Genomic DNA, 20,115 nt, shown 5'->3' on the forward strand with positions numbered 1-20,115 from the left:
AGTGCCTACAACTATTTAATATTTTAAAAACAAGATGTGAAGAAAAATAGAGTTAAATTAAAATATGTGCATTACAATTAGATAAAAATCTAACCCTGCTTCTATCCTCCCCTCACCTTTCCCCAAGAAAAAATTTAGCTTAAGTATGCAACACCATTAGGCTAAAGATTTTTTTTCTTCAGTTATATTAAAAGAAGAGTTAACAAGTTGAAAACTGATGGTACTCTAACTTAGTCTTGTATGAAAGAATAACTTAACATACAATATTTCAAATGTAAAAAATATTATTTTTAAAGCCTACGCAATTGCTCAAATCATCAGTACACAAATGTTAAAGAAAAGAAAATTTGTTTCTAGCAAAATAACTAATATTGTAAATAGCTTCTTATTTTAAAAATTAGAATAAAAAAAAAAACAGTTAATTTACATTAACTCAACAAACTACTTAAATCAACATTAACACTGGTACCTCTTTGTTGTGAGTCCGTCACCCATGCAATGGTCACCCCACCCAGCTCCGAGTCACTGAATCGCAGGAGGAACGTTCCATTACACCTTTTCAGAAGCATTTCTTCAGCTTGATGTCTTCCTACAAACCCTAGGATCAAGCTGAGAGAAAGTAGAAAGTTGCATCAAATGCAATTTTTCAATTAACAACAAGAAATATATTTAAAAAAATGCAAACTTCGCTGTAAATTAGACAGACCTGCAATGGAAAAATACAAGAGAAGTAATAGTTGAACTTAATGCATTTTTTAGCGCTGATTTCAGGAAAAGTAATGAAAAATTTTTGTCACTTCATTTTTTTGAAAAATTCAATTTAACATGGACCTCTTCACCAGCTTCATTGCAAGTCAATTTTAAACTGTCTAGGGTTAAAAGAATAAATTTTTGCTTGTTAGACTATACCTGTCAATCCAAAGGGTTCGCAGATGTTCTCGTGTTATTTTCATGATTGCATAAAACCATTCCCAAAAAGTAAAGCTTCTGTCAGGCAACGGTTCTTTACAAAACTGAGACCAAGTCAGCATCATGTTTCCGTCTTGATACTGGGGATCTGCATAAGGGGGGAAAATATACATGCATAAATAAACATTGAATAACAAACTTAATTAACAATCTTGAGCAAATATCAAGACATTAAAACGTGTCAATGAACAGCAATTAATAAAAACTATTTTCGGAAACAATAACTTCAAATGCATTAGTCTTTTTACCTAAAGGTAATTTTCTCGTTTGTAAGTTCTTAGACAAGAAGTTACTGTATATACTCGCATGTAGGTCGATCTCGCATATAAGTCGACCCCCCCTTTTTCAGAGAAAAAATCCAGAAAAAATCTAAAACCCGCGTATAAGTCGACCCCCATACTTTCCAAAAACATCGCGAATTATTTTCAAAGAAATTTCAAAATAATGAACACATTTATTTACAAATAAAATAGGAATTAAATAGGAAAACATTTCTAAAAGCCTTCAAACTCGGATTCCGAGTCGGACGCAAAAAAAAAGTTCATTAAAGTCCGCTTCCGTCATCACCGTGTCATCGTATACATCGGCGGCTGCAGAATCGTCAATGATATCAGAGGTTGCGTTCGACGAACCTCACCGGTAAACCGATAAGTAACCAGTTACTAACCGCGGCGTTCTATGATCAACCGGTTACCGCAGCGGTTACCATTCTAAGCAGTTGATTGGTTGATTTGAGCACCTGATCATTAGCTGTCACGTGATTCACTAACCGGTCGCTCCCGGTCGTGCTCGTCGAACGCACTCTCAGTCTGAATGGCGTGACTGTTGACGATAAATATTTTCATATGTTTCACGATATTTGTTAATTGCTGATTTGATCCTTAATAAAGAAGAATAAAATTATCTTTATTTATGTGTATTATTTAGGTTTTTTTAGTTATTATTTGGAATAAGTTTACTTTTTCACACGATCAACTTATCAGCAACTACCTGTAACCGCACATCGGCATTTCTCGTAGCTTCCCAGCTCTCGTTGATCGGAAAAAATTTTTCGGAAAATTTGACCCGCGTATAAGTCGACCCCCCTTCCTTTGATCTATTTTTTTTGGACAAAATTTCTCGACTTATACGCAAGTATATACGGTAGCTGTTATTTTTCTGTCTTTTGATTTTGAAATGTTCACAGAAGGATAAAAAGCTCAACTGTCAAGAAACAATGATTTTCTTCAAGCTTCTGTTCAGAAGTCTTGAATTTCATGTAACACAGCACAGAAATTTGTATAGCACTGTTCATCTATGAGTTAGAGCTGTTTTCATAACTTACTGGAAGAGAGTTTATATTTCTGTGTTCAAAGCAACGCTGATTAAACTTATGACTGTGTTTTATTAGTGACTCGTATATCAAAAAATGCTGCTTTATTTATATTCAGCTTAAATCTTGATCAAGGTGCTTTTTTCTTCACAGGTATATTTGGCTGAACAAAGTTTATAATACTGAGCAGTTTCAGTGAAAATCTTCATCAAAGTATCAACCTTTCTGAATTACAAATTCAGGTTGAATGAAAAACTCAAAAACAAGAGTGATGTTACTAACTAGACAGTCCTCTTCCAAGTTACTTCGACTAATAGTCTTAAGTGATTTTTAAAAAAAACTTGTTGTTTATCAAAAATCCAGTGAATCTTCAACCATTTATAGAGGTAACCTAAACAAAAAGAATGCTGATGAATACTATAGGAAAGGTGCAAAATTAAAAAGGGTCCAAGAAAACTTTTTCCATTTCCCTCTCCTACATTGGTAATATTCCTGGTTGCGTTGGGGCCATTTTGGATGTTGGTTAACAAATAATGGCAAATTATTCAAAAACATTTGGTGAAAGCCAAAACACTTTCATAATCAGTTACAGAGATGGGCCCCATTATCAATGTAAGGGGTGGTGGGATAGAGCGAATTAGATGACAATGGGTGGGCTACTTAAGGGTTAATCTATGTCGTGGTCAAATCAATAAGTATGGTTTAATATTTTATACATAGTAAAAAATAAGCCAAGAAGGAAAGATTACAATTAAGTATGATAATTTATATCTAGCCTTGAAGCAAGGCTAGAAAAAATAGTACTAAACAAATAAATACTTCTAAATATTTTCCCCGCCAAGAACTGAAGGTTGTCTTCATTGAGTTCCCGACCAGTTGCGGCCCTGAACTTTGTACTTAGCACCTCAGCCATTTCTTGCCAGTTCACTTTCTCTGGCACTTGGAAAGGAACACGGCCCTAGGAAAATGCATTTAAGATTTTCAATAATATGTACACATAAAATAATATTAACTATCTATCCATCATAGAAAGTTATAAATCAATCTACAAAACAAAATTACTTAGTAATTAACATACAACAAAAACAAAGACTTAGTTTACACAAAGAATTAAATGTTCTTCTCTTGTTATACTCTCACAGGTTTAAGTAAAAAAAAAACTATGTTACAGTCAGACCCCGATTTAACAAATTCATTGGGACCGAAACTTTTATACTTTAAATCGGGGTTATTTATAATATTGGGGTGTGAAAAAAAATTAACAAAAACTGCAGTTACAGTGAAACCTTTCAGGAGCGACCACTCTCCGTTCCTGAAAAAAGTGGTCGTTAATGGAGGTTGGTCGCTCTTACAGGTCATTAGGTCATTTTTTAACATGCAAAGGTAATATAGCACCTATGGAAATTATGCATATTCTTCCTGCAGGGTAATCAAAAGCAATAGAATAAGAACGTTTAAACAAAGAAACTTCTTTTTTTTTTTTAAATTTTTAATGTAAAATATAATTTTTACATGATTTTTACATTTAAACACTATTTAGTAGCGTTAAAATATGTAAAGAGATTTGCCTGCTTCAGGCTTTTAGTTTCGTCTGAAACAACTTTAGATTCTAACTTAACTTTTAGCTGTAAAAATAAATTATTGTCCTCATCATTAGTGCAATCTGAGTGCAACATAAGATTATCCATCTCTGTTAGAGTTTGTTGAGCTCACAGCCTTGGTCGTACAGCATCCGTCAACCCCGCGTTTTCATCACCTTCATTAAATGTATAACATCAATGCGTTTCTCGAGCGTGAGATCAACTTGCTTTTTCGACATTTTCACTGCAATGTTGATCAAATGCAGATCCAATGCAACACTGAAACCAATACTTTAGCTATTCGAATAAGCTGTAGATTTTGTTCACTCTAATGACCTAGGATATGACCGTTCCAACACCCCCCTCCCGTAGTAACCAAGGAATTCCAAGAAGCAATCCTTTAGAGAACTTCTATTCTTAACACCCTTCCTCAATGATAGGGGACGCACGCCTGACTTGACTGGTGATATACCTGTGCAACCTTTTAACTTCCCAAGGGTCCGAAAAACTACGCCCTCCTTTTCATGACATTTTTGAGGTTTAGAACAGGAGAAGACAAGAAAGGAACGTGTTTGAAACCACAGGGAGAATAGATTTTAATCCCTTATTCTGGTTTCTTTCTACATCTGTTAACAAGAGAAGACTGATATGTGTGTAAACTAAATGTTCTATTACTTTTCATTTGTTGTCTCTCTTTTTTGGTTTCTAACGAAAAATTCCTAGCATTTGTTACAGCTGAAGTTTTTGATATGCCGGTCGTTGTGGGAGGTTTCGATGGTCTTTCCCAGAGGTATTTTAACATTAGGTATATACGGGGGGAAATCGGTGCCATGGAAAATTGGTCGTTAATAGAGGTGGTCGCTGTATAGAGGTGGTCATTCATAGAGGTTTCACTGTACCTTCTCTAAAAACTCTAAAAAGCACTGCCTAAAATTACCCATAATTAGAAAGTGTACACTTTTTTTTCAGTATTCTGCGACTTGTTATACACTAGTTAATTTGAAATTTTAAAGTACCGAGTAATAGGTGTTCAACAATTTCCTTGATACTTGATCGAAATATTCTCTTTTGACTTTATGGAGAAAAGAAATTACTGTGTCATTTACAGCCTGCTGCATGAGATTTGATTTTAGTTTCCAGGCCATGTAAAGCATTTGGAAAAGTAAGTTTCAATGGGAGTATTATCGCTTTTTCTGCATCAGAATCGCTATTTATTGGTTGCCCCCCCCAACCGTTAAACATTGCAAGCTCCAAGAAAAGTCTTTTTCTGCTTCAGACAATATGGATACATCATTTGGAAAACAATCCAATATTTCCTAGCCCAAATTAACAATTTTTTTTCCGGTTGTTAAAACAAAAAAGCTCATTTGTTAATTCGAGGTTTATAATTTGGTAAGTAGGGGTTTTTGCCTTCATTTTAGCCGGGGAAAAAGAAAATTCGCCAAATAGCGAAATTTGTTAAATAGAGGTTCATTAAATTGGGGTCTGACTGTACCTGTTTGACATCAATATAAATTTCAATATAAAGCTTTCAAACAGTTCAAGCAGCTAACAGCTAGCAGAGCCTGAACTTCCTTATTAAATGTAGTAATGTGTGCATACTTGTGTATTTTATCATTTGGTAAAATTCAGAGTTTCTTTCAGTGAATTGAGAATTTCCCTATCCCAAAGGATTGGGACGCGCCTGGAAGAAAAATATTTTACCATACAACCATTGTACATGAGTATTTTTTGCATTTACACTAAGTGCATGAGCAAATAAATGCAGTTAAGTTTCCCAACACACAACAAAATGACCAAAAAGACCACAGTCCAATGAAATATACTCACTGGCTCAGCAAAGGCATTGTCCCATGTGACAGTGGCCCAGGCATGTGGCTCTTGATTACCATGAACAATGACTACAACAGGTAAAGAAAGTGTCTGAAAAAAAATAGTAAGAAATCATGCAGCTGCAGAATCATTTGAGACTCTTGTTTTGAAAGTCTAACTCATCTGATGATAAATTATTGCAATTTTATTTTTTCAAACAAGGACAATGAAAACGCTTTCTAAATTAAGAAAATGATACTTATTTTTTTACTAGATTTTTCCCGTGGCTCTGCTCACACTAATGTAGATTTTATAAATCAATTTAGGTTATGCCAACACAGGCAGAAGTTAAATACAGTCAATTCGTGAAAACTCGAAGTCTGATAACTCGAATATTACTATAACTCGAAGTTTTTATCAAGTCCCGACCCCTTCGCCTTTAATTTCACGCTAATTATTTTCAATATCTCAAAGTTTACTTCCTATAACTCTAAGTTTTCTCAAAGATAACTCAAAATTTATTTCAAAAGAACGGAAAAAAAAAAGGAAGAGAGAAACAAGTGACAATGACAAAAAAAATTAATTCACCTTCACTTGCAATTCCTGCTCAATAGACCTCTAAAGCAAGAGCACCTGTTGAGTAAATGTGTGATAAAGGAGTTACACGTGCGGAAATGTGTTAGCCTGTTTTCTTTTGTTGTACTGTACTGTTTACACTTTGACATGTTACTGACTACAAATTTGCTTTTAAGCTGTGCTGTCAATTCAACTGATTGTACCTTTATTCAAAGACTGACGTAAGATAAGATGCGTTCCCCTTCATTCTTTAGTTCGATAATTTGCTGATAAGCTCCTGAGAGACAGAGTGAGTTTTCTTTACTACTAAAGATGTCTAAGCAAGTACTCTGTCAATGATATTAAAAGAAAAAGAAAAACTTTTTAAGCGGTACAATCCAAACGAATGAAGATGTGCACCTTTCTTGAAGTAGAATCAGCTCTATTCAACTAGTTCCAGCAGTATCAAAATCAAAACCATGCTTTTGATTTTTTACTCTCAATATTTTTGATTAAACTGTGCATACTGTACTGAAAAACTTTTAAGTCCTGTAACTTTGTCTGTTATATGTTACTTAAAATATTCGATGGTTTTTAACATTAAAATGTTAAAACTGAAACTAGCAGTAAGTCAAACTTTCGATAAGTCGAAGTCTTTCGTCGATCCCTTTAGATTCGAGTTATTGCGAATTGACTGAAGTTATAAATAAATTTTTAAAAAAGCTATACACTATAAATCAAGAATATAAATAGAAGTAGAAAAGAAGTTAATACAGACTATTCTCAAAAATTCCCATTCAAATAAGGTCAACAGCTCCTAAATAAATGAAACCTTTTCCTTAAAATCCTGATCATCTCATTCTTCCAGGACTTATGAGAAACACGATTATAGGGATATTTCAGAGCATGTACATCGAAAGATCCTTAAATAAGATTATTAATAGTATGGAAGGGTATAGGATGAGATATATTTTGCTTTATTAAAGCACTCTTTTCAGACAGGAAGTTAGTTTTCTCACTGCCTGGAACTTTATTTGTCCTGTGTTAAGGGATCTTTATTTCAAGCGAAAATCTTAGAGCAGGTATCAAAATGGAGGGAGGAAGTTTAATCATTGGCTACGCAAAAGCTAGGGCAAAGACCCCAAGTCATGTGACTCAACATCGACGAATGGTTACCGCGTTCTGCGTAAAACTAGCAAATGAAACCTGATTTTTTCCAATGCTTTTCTTTAAAAACCAACATTTGACTTGGGGGTCTTTCCTTCGCGAAGGAAAGTCTTCACTCCCTCCATTTTATCTCTTCACAATGAGTGAAAGCCAACAGATCAACTCAGGAATCAAAGGATAACAGCTCTTGTGAATTTTTCTAAGTGGCATGGTAGCTGGGACAGAGCTGTATGAATCCCAGCAATTTTGCCGCCAAGTGTAGTACCTCAGCCCAAAGGGATGAAGAAGGAGAAAATTTCGGAGAAAGCTCAGGCAGCTGCTTTAGGGTTAAAAGACAGAAGGAATCCATTGGTAAAGATTCAAAGCCACTCTCGTTTGGAGAAAAAAAAATTTAATACTTCTCAATTTCAAGAGCAAAGATTCTTAAAATAGAGAATTATGTTTAGTCACTTTTTGACCCAGGTCAAGATCACTCTAGAAATATTTTAAATTTATTGGATTTTGTGGTGGAACAAGTAATTGTGGTGCATGCATTTAAGCAAGTGGATTTTTAACTGAAAACACTAGGATCTTTAGATTTCTAGTCAGATCTGGATTGACTTTAATTTAGAGAGAAAGACAACCACATTCTTGTGATCATTTCCCAGAAAATTAAGTTTCTTTTTCAAAACCATTTGAGTGCTATAGTTTTTCTACAATGAAATATTCAATTTCCAGTTGGATATTTTTATGTTTGAAATTCAAGCGCTTGTGGCCCCACTTCAGGTTTTTTTTTCCCCACTCGATATTATCATAAATATCATGTTTTTTGAATCTCGAGATCAAATTTTGGTTTTCTTTTAATTTTTACACCTAAATAATTAATACTAGTGTGACTATTCATTGCAATAGTTTAAACCTGGCAAATTTCCACTTAGCTGTGACTTTCGTAATGATATTTTTACAAAAAAAAAAAAAAAAAAAATCATAAATAAATAAATACATCTGCAGCACTTATGAAGTTATCCTACTTATTTATCTATTCATTTTTTACTAAACTGAAGCTTGTCATGGGTTTGTACAATGCACTGAGTCCTTTTTTTACATTTTGCTACAAACTGTTTGAAATGTAAGTTTTGTCCACCCTCAATTCAGGTTCTAGTTCACAACTAGACTCTCGTCAGCCCTGTCTGAGGTGAATCATAATGCAGAATCCTAGATGTTTCTAAATAACATTCAAAGAGCGTAAAGCATTTTGTTTCAAAATTTTGCAGAGAAGATCCTTCTTGTCACTTGTATTCTACTTGTTCAGTTATTATTACTATTTCAATTTTTTGAGACTGCACTTTTTTCATCACTAAAATGAAATTAGCAGCCACATTTCTGAAAGACTAGGGGTCAGGGGGGGGGGGGGCACCCACCACCCTACCTTTGGGACGGCCCTGGTAAGGATTATTCCCAACATAGGAAAAATGAAATGAGATAACAATAATATTTATTCTTACTACCTGTTTGCAACAATAGCCACTATTTTTTAGTTAAATTTGATTTTTTTCTCAGCTTATAAATGATGCCAACTCGTTGCAAGACAAAATTTCCCGTCTCTTAAAGTCAAGCAATAAGTAAAACCAATTTGGGGAGATTGGGTAAACTCAGCTGATTTAACATAAATAAATACCTTTGTGATGAAATAGTAAAGTAAGAAATAACAACGTCAAAAAGCACAAATTGCAGATTACTGCAGACATGTGTTTTGGCATTACAAGGAACGCCTTTTTCAATGCAAAAGAAATGAGATTATGGATACAAAGTTTTCGTCGAATGTCTTTTCATCTACAAGTTAATTTCTTTTTCATTGAAAAAGGCATTCCTTGTACGCCGAAAAACGTGTCTGCAGTAATCTGCGATTTGACGCTGTTATTTCTTAATTTAATCAGCTGATTTACTTCTGCATAGTGAGGAATGAACTGGCTTTTGTGCTTTCTACTGCTACACTTCCTCAAAGGTTCACTAGTGCACTTAGTTACTTTGATGGAAATTTGCGTTTAGGGATAGCGGGAAACAAACTAAGGCATATATGATATAATGTAAGATTATTTCACCTTTAAATCACTTTTAAGCCATAGTATGTATAATATATGTCAGCATGTTCTATAATTTTGACAGTAAAAGACATTGCTGGCAACCTGATTAATAATAAGTACTTACCCAAACTTGAAAGACTAACTCTCCACCGCCAACTTTGAATTGTGATTGGAAGAGTAGAGAAAACTTTTCATCCATCACAGACTTAAAAAAAAATAAAAAAAAGCTTGATTACACTTTGATCTTGTTTAAGTTAAGTTTAAAAACTATTGTGATACAAAACAATTTTTACCTCAGTTCCCTTTTTCTCTGCTCTTTTAATTTTGCGCAGTTGCTAAGAACAAAGAAAGGGAAAAATTAAGAAGCCTAATTGATGCTGCAATGAAATGTGCGACAAAAACAAAAAAGTAATGAAATTGAAAATGGTTTTCAGAATTTCCATAAACAAAATTATCAAATTGTTGCCGCGGAAAATACAAATTTTTATCAAAATTTTTGGGTGGATATAAGCTGCTATGTCTTTTACAACAATGACTAAGTACATAGTACTAAGTAAGAAAAGTTATTGGATAAGCTACCCAGTCGTATACACTGCAGGGACGTATTCCAAAACAAAGTGTCTTTAACGTTAATTTAGGCAACAACTCCCTTCTATACATAGATGCAAACATCATGTATAATAGAATAAGATTTTCTACATAGGTAACAGACAGTAATACATAAAGTAAAAACATAAACATCTTACCTTGTGACAAACCGAAAACAAACATCAGCAAATTCAAAAACTGATCTTTATACACATATTCAGTATGTGTTTTTCATTTTTGCTTGTTTTTTACATCTTCGCTTTTTAGCTTTTTAAATAAGCATTACCAATACCCTTAAATAATAATCAATATTTTGTCAGCACCATTTCAGCTGAAAGCGACATAAGTTAAGAAATTAAGAACTATGTTAACAAAAAAAAAAAAAAAAAAATTGTAGCCTTTCAAATCTTTAAAAATTTTATGCTCTGAAAATTAAATTAGTTTGATGGAAATGTTTTCGCACAAGTTTTTCATAATGAGTTTAAAAACACTCTCATAAAAATTAATGATCCTTACCATGTTTCGAAAGCTTACACTAAGCTGTCTGTTAGACTGCTGGTATTCCATTGTACCAATATTATTCAATATTTCACCACTTGCTTCACTAAAATTAGAAAAATAGAGATAAGGATATATTTGAATACCAATATTCTAATAGAAACCACTGAAATAATACATTGAGTAGTAGACTGCCATGGAAAAGTAAAGTGCACTATCAGCAGGAATGATATTTTAAGTTATTTGAAGAAACATTTTTCGGATTCCACACCAACAATAGGGAAATGTTGAAATTTTACATTCTTCTCATGCCTTAGTTTCAGCACCCCACACATATATACGTACATACATACATACAGAAGTAGCCATTTATACATAAAGATTATCTCTCACAACATCAATGTGTTCTTTTAAAGTCAAACCCTTCCTTTTACATTTTATTTTAACTCAGAGAGTCGCAATTCACTAAGTACACTTCTGGGTCCAAACTATCATATTTGGACTCTCGTTGCAGAGAAACTAGGGCTTATGCAGTCAAACCAGCATAGCCCCTTTGCTCATATCTAGTGGAACCTACAGCTAGAATTTTGTCCAAATCTGTAACCCTCAAGGTTGTGCCGTTTGGTCATAAGAGTTTTTTTTTTCTTGATAGAATAACTCTATTATTTTGAGTGTTAACATTTCAGATTGAATTATAGAATGGTCTAAAGTTAGAAGCTTCAAAATTTTTTTCGCAATTTGAAAATGTCTGTTAATGGAGATTTAATCATAATCCTTCTTCATTTTCCAGAAAATGGAAATAAAAAAAAGTAAAGGGTAAGCATTACCATTGGGCAAAAGTGTTATCTCCGTTATAATGTAGACCACTTTAGCATCAATTAGAAATACTTGCCAATCTGCTATGACATATTATAGAAGTTTATACATGGTGCAACAAAGCATACTTCTTCGCGCAACAGATTTGAATTTCTATGGTATTTTTTCATCAACATGAATACTTAATGTATCATACCATTTCATGTGTCGAAAAATATGGAACTAATTTTCACGAATTTTCCACTGATGATGTTGTGAAAGGATTTTGAAGATTGCAAATTATGAGAAAAAAATGCATTAAAAAAATTCAAGCTCTTATCAAAAGATTTGAAATCTCAATCATTAAAAGATTCTAACTTTTAACTGATGCTTTAAAACAAAATGAGACTTTATTCAGGGTGGCGACAGGAACTGTGAAAAAAAGTTCCCTGATTTCCCTGATTAAGTTCACCAAATTTCCCTGATTTACGTTACCAATGATAATGGTTTCTTTTCCTTGCTCTACTTGAAATCCATTGTATGTTCGTAGAAAATGCAGTATTTTTAACATTTTAAGTTGTTGAACTAAAGATATATTTTAAAAAGATGCTACTTTTTTAACAAAATGGTAAAAAAAAACACATCAAGTCAATTTTTTTGGGGAGAAAAACTGCAAAACAGTATGTTAAATTTTTCTACATGGAAAGATTATAGAAAATTTAAAAAAAAAATACTTTACTTCCAGAAGCCACTTAGCATAAGAATTTTAAGAAACTATTTAAATCACTCTTAAAAACATATATGTATTTATGATAGAACTAAAAAGTAATTGAAATTATTTTGAACTAAATTTTCAAACTGTACAATAATTGTTGCAAGAATAACAAGTAATAATGAAAGAATAGAAGTAATGAAGTTATTCTTATATAACTAATTGACATATTTATGCAAAACAGATTAAATATTTTGAAATCCATTCATAGGGGGCTTTTCTCTAATCAAGAACATAGGTTTTAATGAATGAATACAGCATTTTAACAATAAAAAAATAAAGATATTTACTTAAGTACACAAGTTAACTCTATTTCAAATGATTTCAGTATGTAACGAAAAAAATCTTAGATTGCTTTTGTAACAAACAACTTTGAAATGCAAGGAAAAAAAAACAAAAAAAAAAAGCAATTAATTTCAAAATATATAAAAGAAGAATACAACTTGGTTATAAAATAAAAGAATCATTTAAGTCTGAAGAAAAGAAAACCTTTATAATCTGCGGCGACAGCAAATAGTATAACGGCAAAAAACTAAGTTTTTTGATTAAAAGTTCAATTTTAGCAATTAAATTAAAAATGCGAAGAAGTAATTACTTTTAAGCTTTTATCAGCATTAATTTAAAAACCAAAGATTTCTCCTTGAAATCGTGATTACAGTACGCTAATCACTTCGAGACAATGGAATAAAGACAAAGGAGCAAAGGCATTAATGAAGGCTTCCTTTTGCTTGTATGGTTGTTTATTTCACGTCACATTGAAAGCGTGAAAGGAAATTTCAAGCTAGGTAAAATAAACAACCTAGCAGACACAGAAGCAATCTTAGGAAGTTCATCCTGTGGTTAATAAGTAAGATTGAATACTTTGACGTTGAGGAAAAAAGATGCACAAATATACAGTGTATAACCGCACCTGATTACTTTTACTTTTTTTTTTTGAAGGGATAGTTGGCGGGAATTTTGCTTAATTTTGTAAAGCAAAAAAAAAAAAAAAGTTTTCTTCATAAAATCAGTTTTCCCTGATTTTTTGTTATTTTTTTCGAAATTCCCTGATATTTCCCTGATTAATAAAGTTCCCTGACTTTTCCCTGATCTCCCCTGATTTCCCTGATCTGTCGTCACCCTGTTATTTCACAAAAACAGTTGAACATTTTACTTCCCAACTAGAGGTATAACAAAATACTCTTAGTTTAATAATCCTGTCTATTAGAGCTACTACTTTTGAGAAACTTAAAGACTTTTTGTAAATAAGAAAAACTTGGTTTGGTAAACTTGGCCTGTTCATAGTTTTGCCAATGTATAATTTGTTTCAGTGTGTTGAATTGATTTCAAAGTTAAGTAAACTCAGTAATGCCCAAATACAAAAGCCTCTTTTTTTAAAAAATATCTGGCAAAGAAATAAATTTAACTAATCATGTGGTACACTCCTCCACGTCTGTGTCATGATTTCTGACAATAGCTGCAGAAATTTCACACTATGAAAACCTTTCTCTAATGCAAATAGTATTTTATAAAACATTCACTTTCCTTTTCAGCTTACAGCTTTCACGAATTGTTGCACAAAAATTTATTCTGAAAATAGCTGAACTTACCCAGGTCCAACTTTATCATTTTTTAGAAGGGCAATTGCTTGAACTTCACTAAAAAATGGACACAATTGTTTAACACCATAAAATGATAAATAAGCATAAAAATAATAAGCAGATGGATAATAAGCAATGAGAATTCAATTGTAAAAATGGAAAAATAAGTATTTCCTGAGCTACAACTTCAAAAACACTATATAACTTTTATTCAGTAAGTTTGCAGGTATATTCAGTAAGTTAACTTACTGAATATACCTGCCTTGCCTTCAATATTTGAGTTGAACCGAACCATTGTTTCGGTCACTCGTCTGGTCACTGCTAATTCTATATTAGCTACCAGTTTGTTTGGCAATCTAGGCTTCCACCTCCAGCTCAGTCACTCCTATGCTGGGCTGATGAGTGCTAATAAGCATGAAACTGCAGTACTCGGCTGGGATTGACTGAGCTGGCAGTATATTTCATGTATATATAACTTTACAAACAATTTCACACTACTCAATAATTAAACTATTACTAAGATCTCCATTTGCATAATCATCATACTTTTTTTGCATGAAGATTGATGAGGAAAAAAGGGTATTTTCTGCCTTCAGCAAATTGTTAACTGTGATCAGAGCTTAGATAACATGGTGTTATTTTACAACATGGAGAGTGAAACCCAGTAGATTGTATGCAGCTGAGAAAACAGGAAGAAACTCTTGGTTTTATTGAAAGTAAATAGGTACCTAAAAAAATAATATTGCTAGTGCCTGAATGAAAATGTAAAGAATAACAGAAGAAAACATCTATCACCAACAATCAAAATGTCCAGTGATTAAATTTCGCGGTTCTTAAAAATGCAAGAAAAAAAAATAGCTACAGAATTTTCTGGTATTTTGAAGGCCAATTTAATTTTATAAACTTATAAAACTTGTTTGGATTTCTGGTCTAATGACAAATGTTGGACAATATTATTTTTGAGAAAAACTGCTCAAAAAGTGCAGATTTACCATCTGAAAAATATAGTAAATAAAAATAAATAAACAAATAAATTTCCAAAAAACATTTTGAATTTTATTGACCTGATGAGAAAAGAAAAAAACCTTTGCAATGGTTAAAACATAAAAAATATAGTAATTTTACTGTTCATCAGTAGAAATTTAGATTTATTTTAATCACTTGCCTATTTTCTACAGGAAATCAAAATTCAGATATAATATACATTTCTTGTTATATGGGATTTATAGAATATTAAATGCATTTGGGGGCAATATAGCCTCAAAATGCAATAATTATTCTTGTTTTCATTTTTGAAGCTGCATCAACAGCAATACACTGATAATAGAAAGAGAGAGTTTTCTTTGGTCATCTTACCTTATAATTGTTGCTTTTACTTGAGGAGGAGTCATGTGTACGCTCAGCTGAGATCCGACTAGAAGCCTGACCGTGGCAGTAAACCTTGTGTTGGTTTTCATGACTTGTGGTGGTTGTTTTTCAATAATAAAAGTGCTAAAAGGCAAAAATGATACTTAATGTAATTATGTATATTGTTTACTAATACATTAATCAAAATATTATATTCACATCATTAAGTTCTTTTTAAAAGTGTTTAGTAGCACAAAATTTGAGAATTTTAAAAATATTTTATGATATATTTAACAAAGAAATAACCATGTATAAAGGAAATGTTAGAAATATTTTAATGAGTTGTTTATCAATTACATTTTCCTTCTAGTTCTATAAAAAGCAAAATTATGTCACCAACAGCTTTGATTACGGGAAGGATATAGCTAAAAGTAAATTAATAAATAAAAAAAAACAGTCATAAGTTTTAACATTAAAGTCAACATTAAGGTTTCACATTAAAGTTTTTATTTCCAATGGCAGATTGTGAACAGTTACAATATGATAAGTACATGAAAGAAAAAAAGAGAAGAGGAACAGAGAACAAAAAATATAGCAGCAAAGTTCATTAATCCATATTGTCTCTAGTCTCCCAATGGCGCCCAACGAGGGAGGTTTTGAGAAGCGCGGTACATTGCAGTAGGTGGGCACGGTCCATGTCTTCTCCAGAGCCACAGATTACAAGAAGGAGAAGGAACAATTCTGATTCTAAGATGTTTTCACAGGCAGTCATGGCCGGTGGCCAGGCGGAATTCCACAACTGCTCTGCATCTTGGGCCATTAGGCAACATCAGAACATCAGAACAGCATCTCTACAGTTTTTACTGAGTACGAGGGTAATAAGTTCGTGTTGTGCATGGGTCCTAACTGCATCCTTAACAAGTTTTTTAATACGGCAGAAAGGCATTGGTCGGGGAATACAAGGCATAACCAGAGCGCCCTTTTTGGCCAGGTAATCTGCAATCCCGTTACCAGGTACCCCACAGTGGGCAGGAACCCATTGGAGGACGATAGATTTCTTGAGAGTACCTAGATTCTGAAGGTGATGACGACAATCCAGAATGTTATGTGTCAAGGGGCTGTTATCAGATACAATAGCCATTAGGGCAGCTCTAGAATCGGAAAGTACTACTGCTCTTTTGAAATTGTCTAGGTGGCAGTGAAGCTGAGCTAAGGCTGTAGTAGAGATCGCAGCAACCGCTCCGTCAAACGCAGTACCTTGTCCCACAGGGACATAAAATGAGAACAGCTCAGAGTAAACTCCGGCACCTGTGTTTTCGCTATCAGGCAGAACGGACCCATCTGTGTATATCCGTAGCCACTCAGGTTCGGGGAAGCAAGTTCCCAATACTTCAAGGGCCAGGGATCTAAGTATGGAAGGGTCCACATTGTCTTTTAAAACACTTTGACAGAGTCCGAGATTAATTTGAACTGGTACTGAAGCTGTTGGGTTCTGCAAGGGAACAAGACACTCTGGTTTGAAGTTTAAATGTGATGCGTCTTTTAGCCGCAAAACTCCCTGAAGGAAGTCATTCTGAGTCTTCAGTTTTCTATCTAAGTCTCTACTGGTCTCTTTCCATAGTGACAAGCAGCCAGGAGTGGCCAATAATCTTTAGATATTAAAGTACTAAGACACTTAACTTAAAACATTAAAGTACTTAACATTAAAGTACTAAGAAATATAGCATATAATTTTTGTCAAAAAGAAATTACCTGCTATTCTTTGGCAATGCCTAAAATCAAGTTATCTGACAGCAAAGTTAAAAGAGTTGAATGCAAATATGGAAAACAGAATAAATAATCTATTGTCTTTGACATTAATGCAAATATGGATGGTAGCCAAATGAAAAGCTTCAGGTTTCAGGGGTAGATTCAGATGCAAAATAGGTCCACTTGGCGGCCCCTTTACAAAATTCTCTATAATGAAAGTGGCCACTTCACAAAATTTCATTCCCAAAAACGGAGCTTTCATCTCTTTTAAGCTCAGTTAATTCAATCAATTTGTCAGAAAGCAAAGAATTTGTAAAAAAAAAAAAAAAAAAAAAAAAGCTGAGCTAGAGGGTTTTTTTTTCTAAGCTTCCAAGTCATTCCCAGGGAAGTTCTTAAGGACAAAGGGATGTCAGATTACACTAGAGATAGCTAAACAAAACATGTTGTATACATTATAACAGGTTTTTTTTTTTCATAAAAAAATAGAAAAAAAATGCCCAAAAAAAATAGTCCTTTTTTTCACAAAAAGAAAAGAGATCACAAAAATTTCCTTTTTTTTCACAAAATGTGGACTCAAAAATTAAAACCTAGATCAACCCCTGGGTTCAATTTTCCATCATGAACCAAATGAGAGTGACAGATTTAAAGCTGCCTGATGAAATCAGTTAATTTCAAGCTTAAAAAATACCTAAATTGGAAAACAGAAACAAAATCCTCAACTTTTTCCATGAGCAAATAAAATATAATGAGGATATTATGAATTATAATTAATTTTTAATGAAAAGAAAAACTAAAATTATAATTATTTTTTATTTGAGTTAGATTCAAACAGAATTCAAGAGTTGAATTGCCTTATGGTATTAAATATTTTAAGGATTGATATTAATTTTTATCCTGATAGTTATTATATCTGAACTACTGCCACGGGGTTGATTTTAGATGTTCACGGGTCACTTTTGGCCTTTGTTTAATGGCCATAGCTTGGAAACCCCTGATATAAAGGAAGAACAAGTGGCTTTTTTTTTTGGCATTCTGCAAGTCTTCTTTGGCGAAAAAAATTTGATAGTAAACATTTTCTGCAACTTTAGCTAAGCATTTGATTTCTTTAAAACCATTGCATAATGAATTTTGTTGAGAAATATTTAGCAAAATAACTATTTGTGAAGTTGAGGAGTTCCACTTTTTGTGAAGAAACTTAGCAAAATAAGGAGCAGTTGGCAATTCCACATAAATTAAAAAGAAACACTTAGCACTTTACAGGGAATTGAAAACATAAAGAGATGAATAATATTTGTTACCTAGTGACCAGAGATGAGAGGAGGTTTGTGATTTGAGTATTGAGCACAGTGATCTTCTCCATCACATTGCCTGGTACATTAAGCGGCACTTGGCCACAGAGAGTTTCAACCTGTCTAATCTGTTGGCGAATTTTCCAGATTATTTCAGCCAGAGCTTCACACCTGAAATTATATTTATCTCTTACAGTAACGGAGTATAACTTAAATAACAGAGTATTGAATAATCGACTTACATCAATTTACAAAATCAAAACAATACAATGCAGAGTGAGAAAACACCCAAAATATGAAACAGAGGAACACTTTTAATCAACAAAACTAGCCAAACTGGAAACAATTACTATTGCTATTTGCATTACTTTTCAAATTTTTAGTTATTTTACCAATTTTATCATTTCTAAACATTTTTCTTATTGGCTTTGATTTAACAATTCATTCAAACCTGATTTAAAGTATGAATGAACAAGCTGTTAGAAAGATTTCCCTCTTGCAAACTGACAAATTTTGGAGACATATTAATTTAATTGCAAGAGAATTTTTTTAAAATTAATATTTCATTATTTAAGTTGATGGGAAAATTTAGCAACAACTCTCAGATATCATTAGATTGTTCATACAACTGATTTCACTTTAGACTTAGAACAGCGTTTCTAAACCTTTTTTGATCCACAGACAGGATGAAAAAAATTCTGTGATCAGTGATTTTTTCTCCCTTTGTATTTAATCTTCCTTCTTATTTTTTATTTTTTTTGCGTTGCAAAAAAAAAAAAAAAAAAAAAATCTGTTGTATTACAGATTGTTAAAAACATGTGAATAATTTTAGGGACAGGTGAGATTTTTTCCTATTTTCTTTCTTTTTTTCCAAAAAAAAAAAAAAAACTTTCAACTCAAAGACATTAAATACATAAGACTAAAATAATATGGAATTAACTTTGTTTTTTTTTCTTTTTCAGAAAATGAAATTAAAAAAAATAATGATAAAATAAATGTATAAATAAAACTTTACTTTGTATTAAAGCACTGCTACAAAAAAAATTCAATGTTAAGAATAAGATAAGCAATTACTGTAATAATTGTACGGAAGCAGTAAACATTGCTAAAAAATCATAGAAAAGTAACAAAAAGTACCACAAAATACAAGTAAAAGATGTTGTATAGGATATTTGCTTTCTGTTATTGTGTTGTTTCCTTTTTTATGAAAGGAAACTTTTCTTAACTGCTGGTCTAGAACGTCTTAACCACTGCATATTTTTTATTTGTATTTCCTAGTTATGTTCATAATACTTTGAATTTACACTGATTATACGTCTCAGTTGGAAGTCACACGAATAGGAATGTACAAGATTAAAAAAATGTAAAATAAGTTACCAATCTTGGATTTGATTCAAGTTGTCTTCAAAAGTGACACCATTACCGGCAAGCTGCTGTCCTCGTTTCCATCGAATTAACTCTATGTCTAGAATTCTTTTTTGGATTTCAGTCAGCTCCAATATCATTTTATGAAAAGTGTCGACCAGATTCTGATAAGTAAAAAAAAGAAAGCATCTTATTGTTTTTGCACATAAAATAAACCCCCTTGATTGAGTGAGAGAAAATGACGAAACATGCTATTTTAAGGCAGGAAGTTTCAATTTTCAAGTGAACAAGAACCTAATAAAATAAAATTACCAGTTTGAAAGGTTTTGTTTCAAATGTAAAAATAATGGAGAATAACTGGTGAACTCAAATAAAGCCAAAGACACAGAAAATAAAGAAATAAGGCAACGGCACATTTATTTTTTTAATTAATTGTGAAATGAAACATACTGACTTGAATAGCATTAGTTTTTACAATTGCATTCACTGTATTAGCCAACATAATCAGAAAAAAAGTGAGGGATACCAACAGGCCGCAAAACTATATTTCTGGTATGAAAGAATTTTAGTTGGGGCAAACCTAACCTGGTAGGGACATAATTGTGATCAGGGTCAGTGTAGCCTCCACAGTGTTGCCAGCTTAGGTTTGCCTCGAATATAGGTTTAGTAAAATG

General features: G+C 32.6%; 1 protein-coding gene across 1 annotated transcript in view; it reads right to left on the bottom strand.

Moving 5' to 3' along the window:
• The window catches only part of LOC129226409 (signal transducer and activator of transcription 5B-like), a 112,172-nt gene that overhangs the window by 29,925 nt on the left and 62,132 nt on the right, over positions 1 to 20,115 (bottom strand). The window contains exons 9-19 of the mRNA XM_054861008.1: positions 19,454 to 19,605; positions 18,086 to 18,247; positions 15,048 to 15,182; positions 13,701 to 13,748; positions 10,563 to 10,650; positions 9,752 to 9,793; positions 9,583 to 9,663; positions 5,692 to 5,784; positions 3,101 to 3,239; positions 910 to 1,057; positions 470 to 609 (exon numbers count right to left, since the gene is read on the bottom strand). Coding sequence (XP_054716983.1) covers positions 470 to 609; positions 910 to 1,057; positions 3,101 to 3,239; positions 5,692 to 5,784; positions 9,583 to 9,663; positions 9,752 to 9,793; positions 10,563 to 10,650; positions 13,701 to 13,748; positions 15,048 to 15,182; positions 18,086 to 18,247; positions 19,454 to 19,605 — 1,228 coding nt within the window. The remainder of the gene's footprint in view (positions 1 to 469; positions 610 to 909; positions 1,058 to 3,100; positions 3,240 to 5,691; positions 5,785 to 9,582; positions 9,664 to 9,751; positions 9,794 to 10,562; positions 10,651 to 13,700; positions 13,749 to 15,047; positions 15,183 to 18,085; positions 18,248 to 19,453; positions 19,606 to 20,115) is intronic.

This window comes from Uloborus diversus, chromosome 7 (assembly GCF_026930045.1).
Source record: "Uloborus diversus isolate 005 chromosome 7, Udiv.v.3.1, whole genome shotgun sequence".
NCBI lineage: Eukaryota > Metazoa > Arthropoda > Arachnida > Araneae > Uloboridae > Uloborus > Uloborus diversus.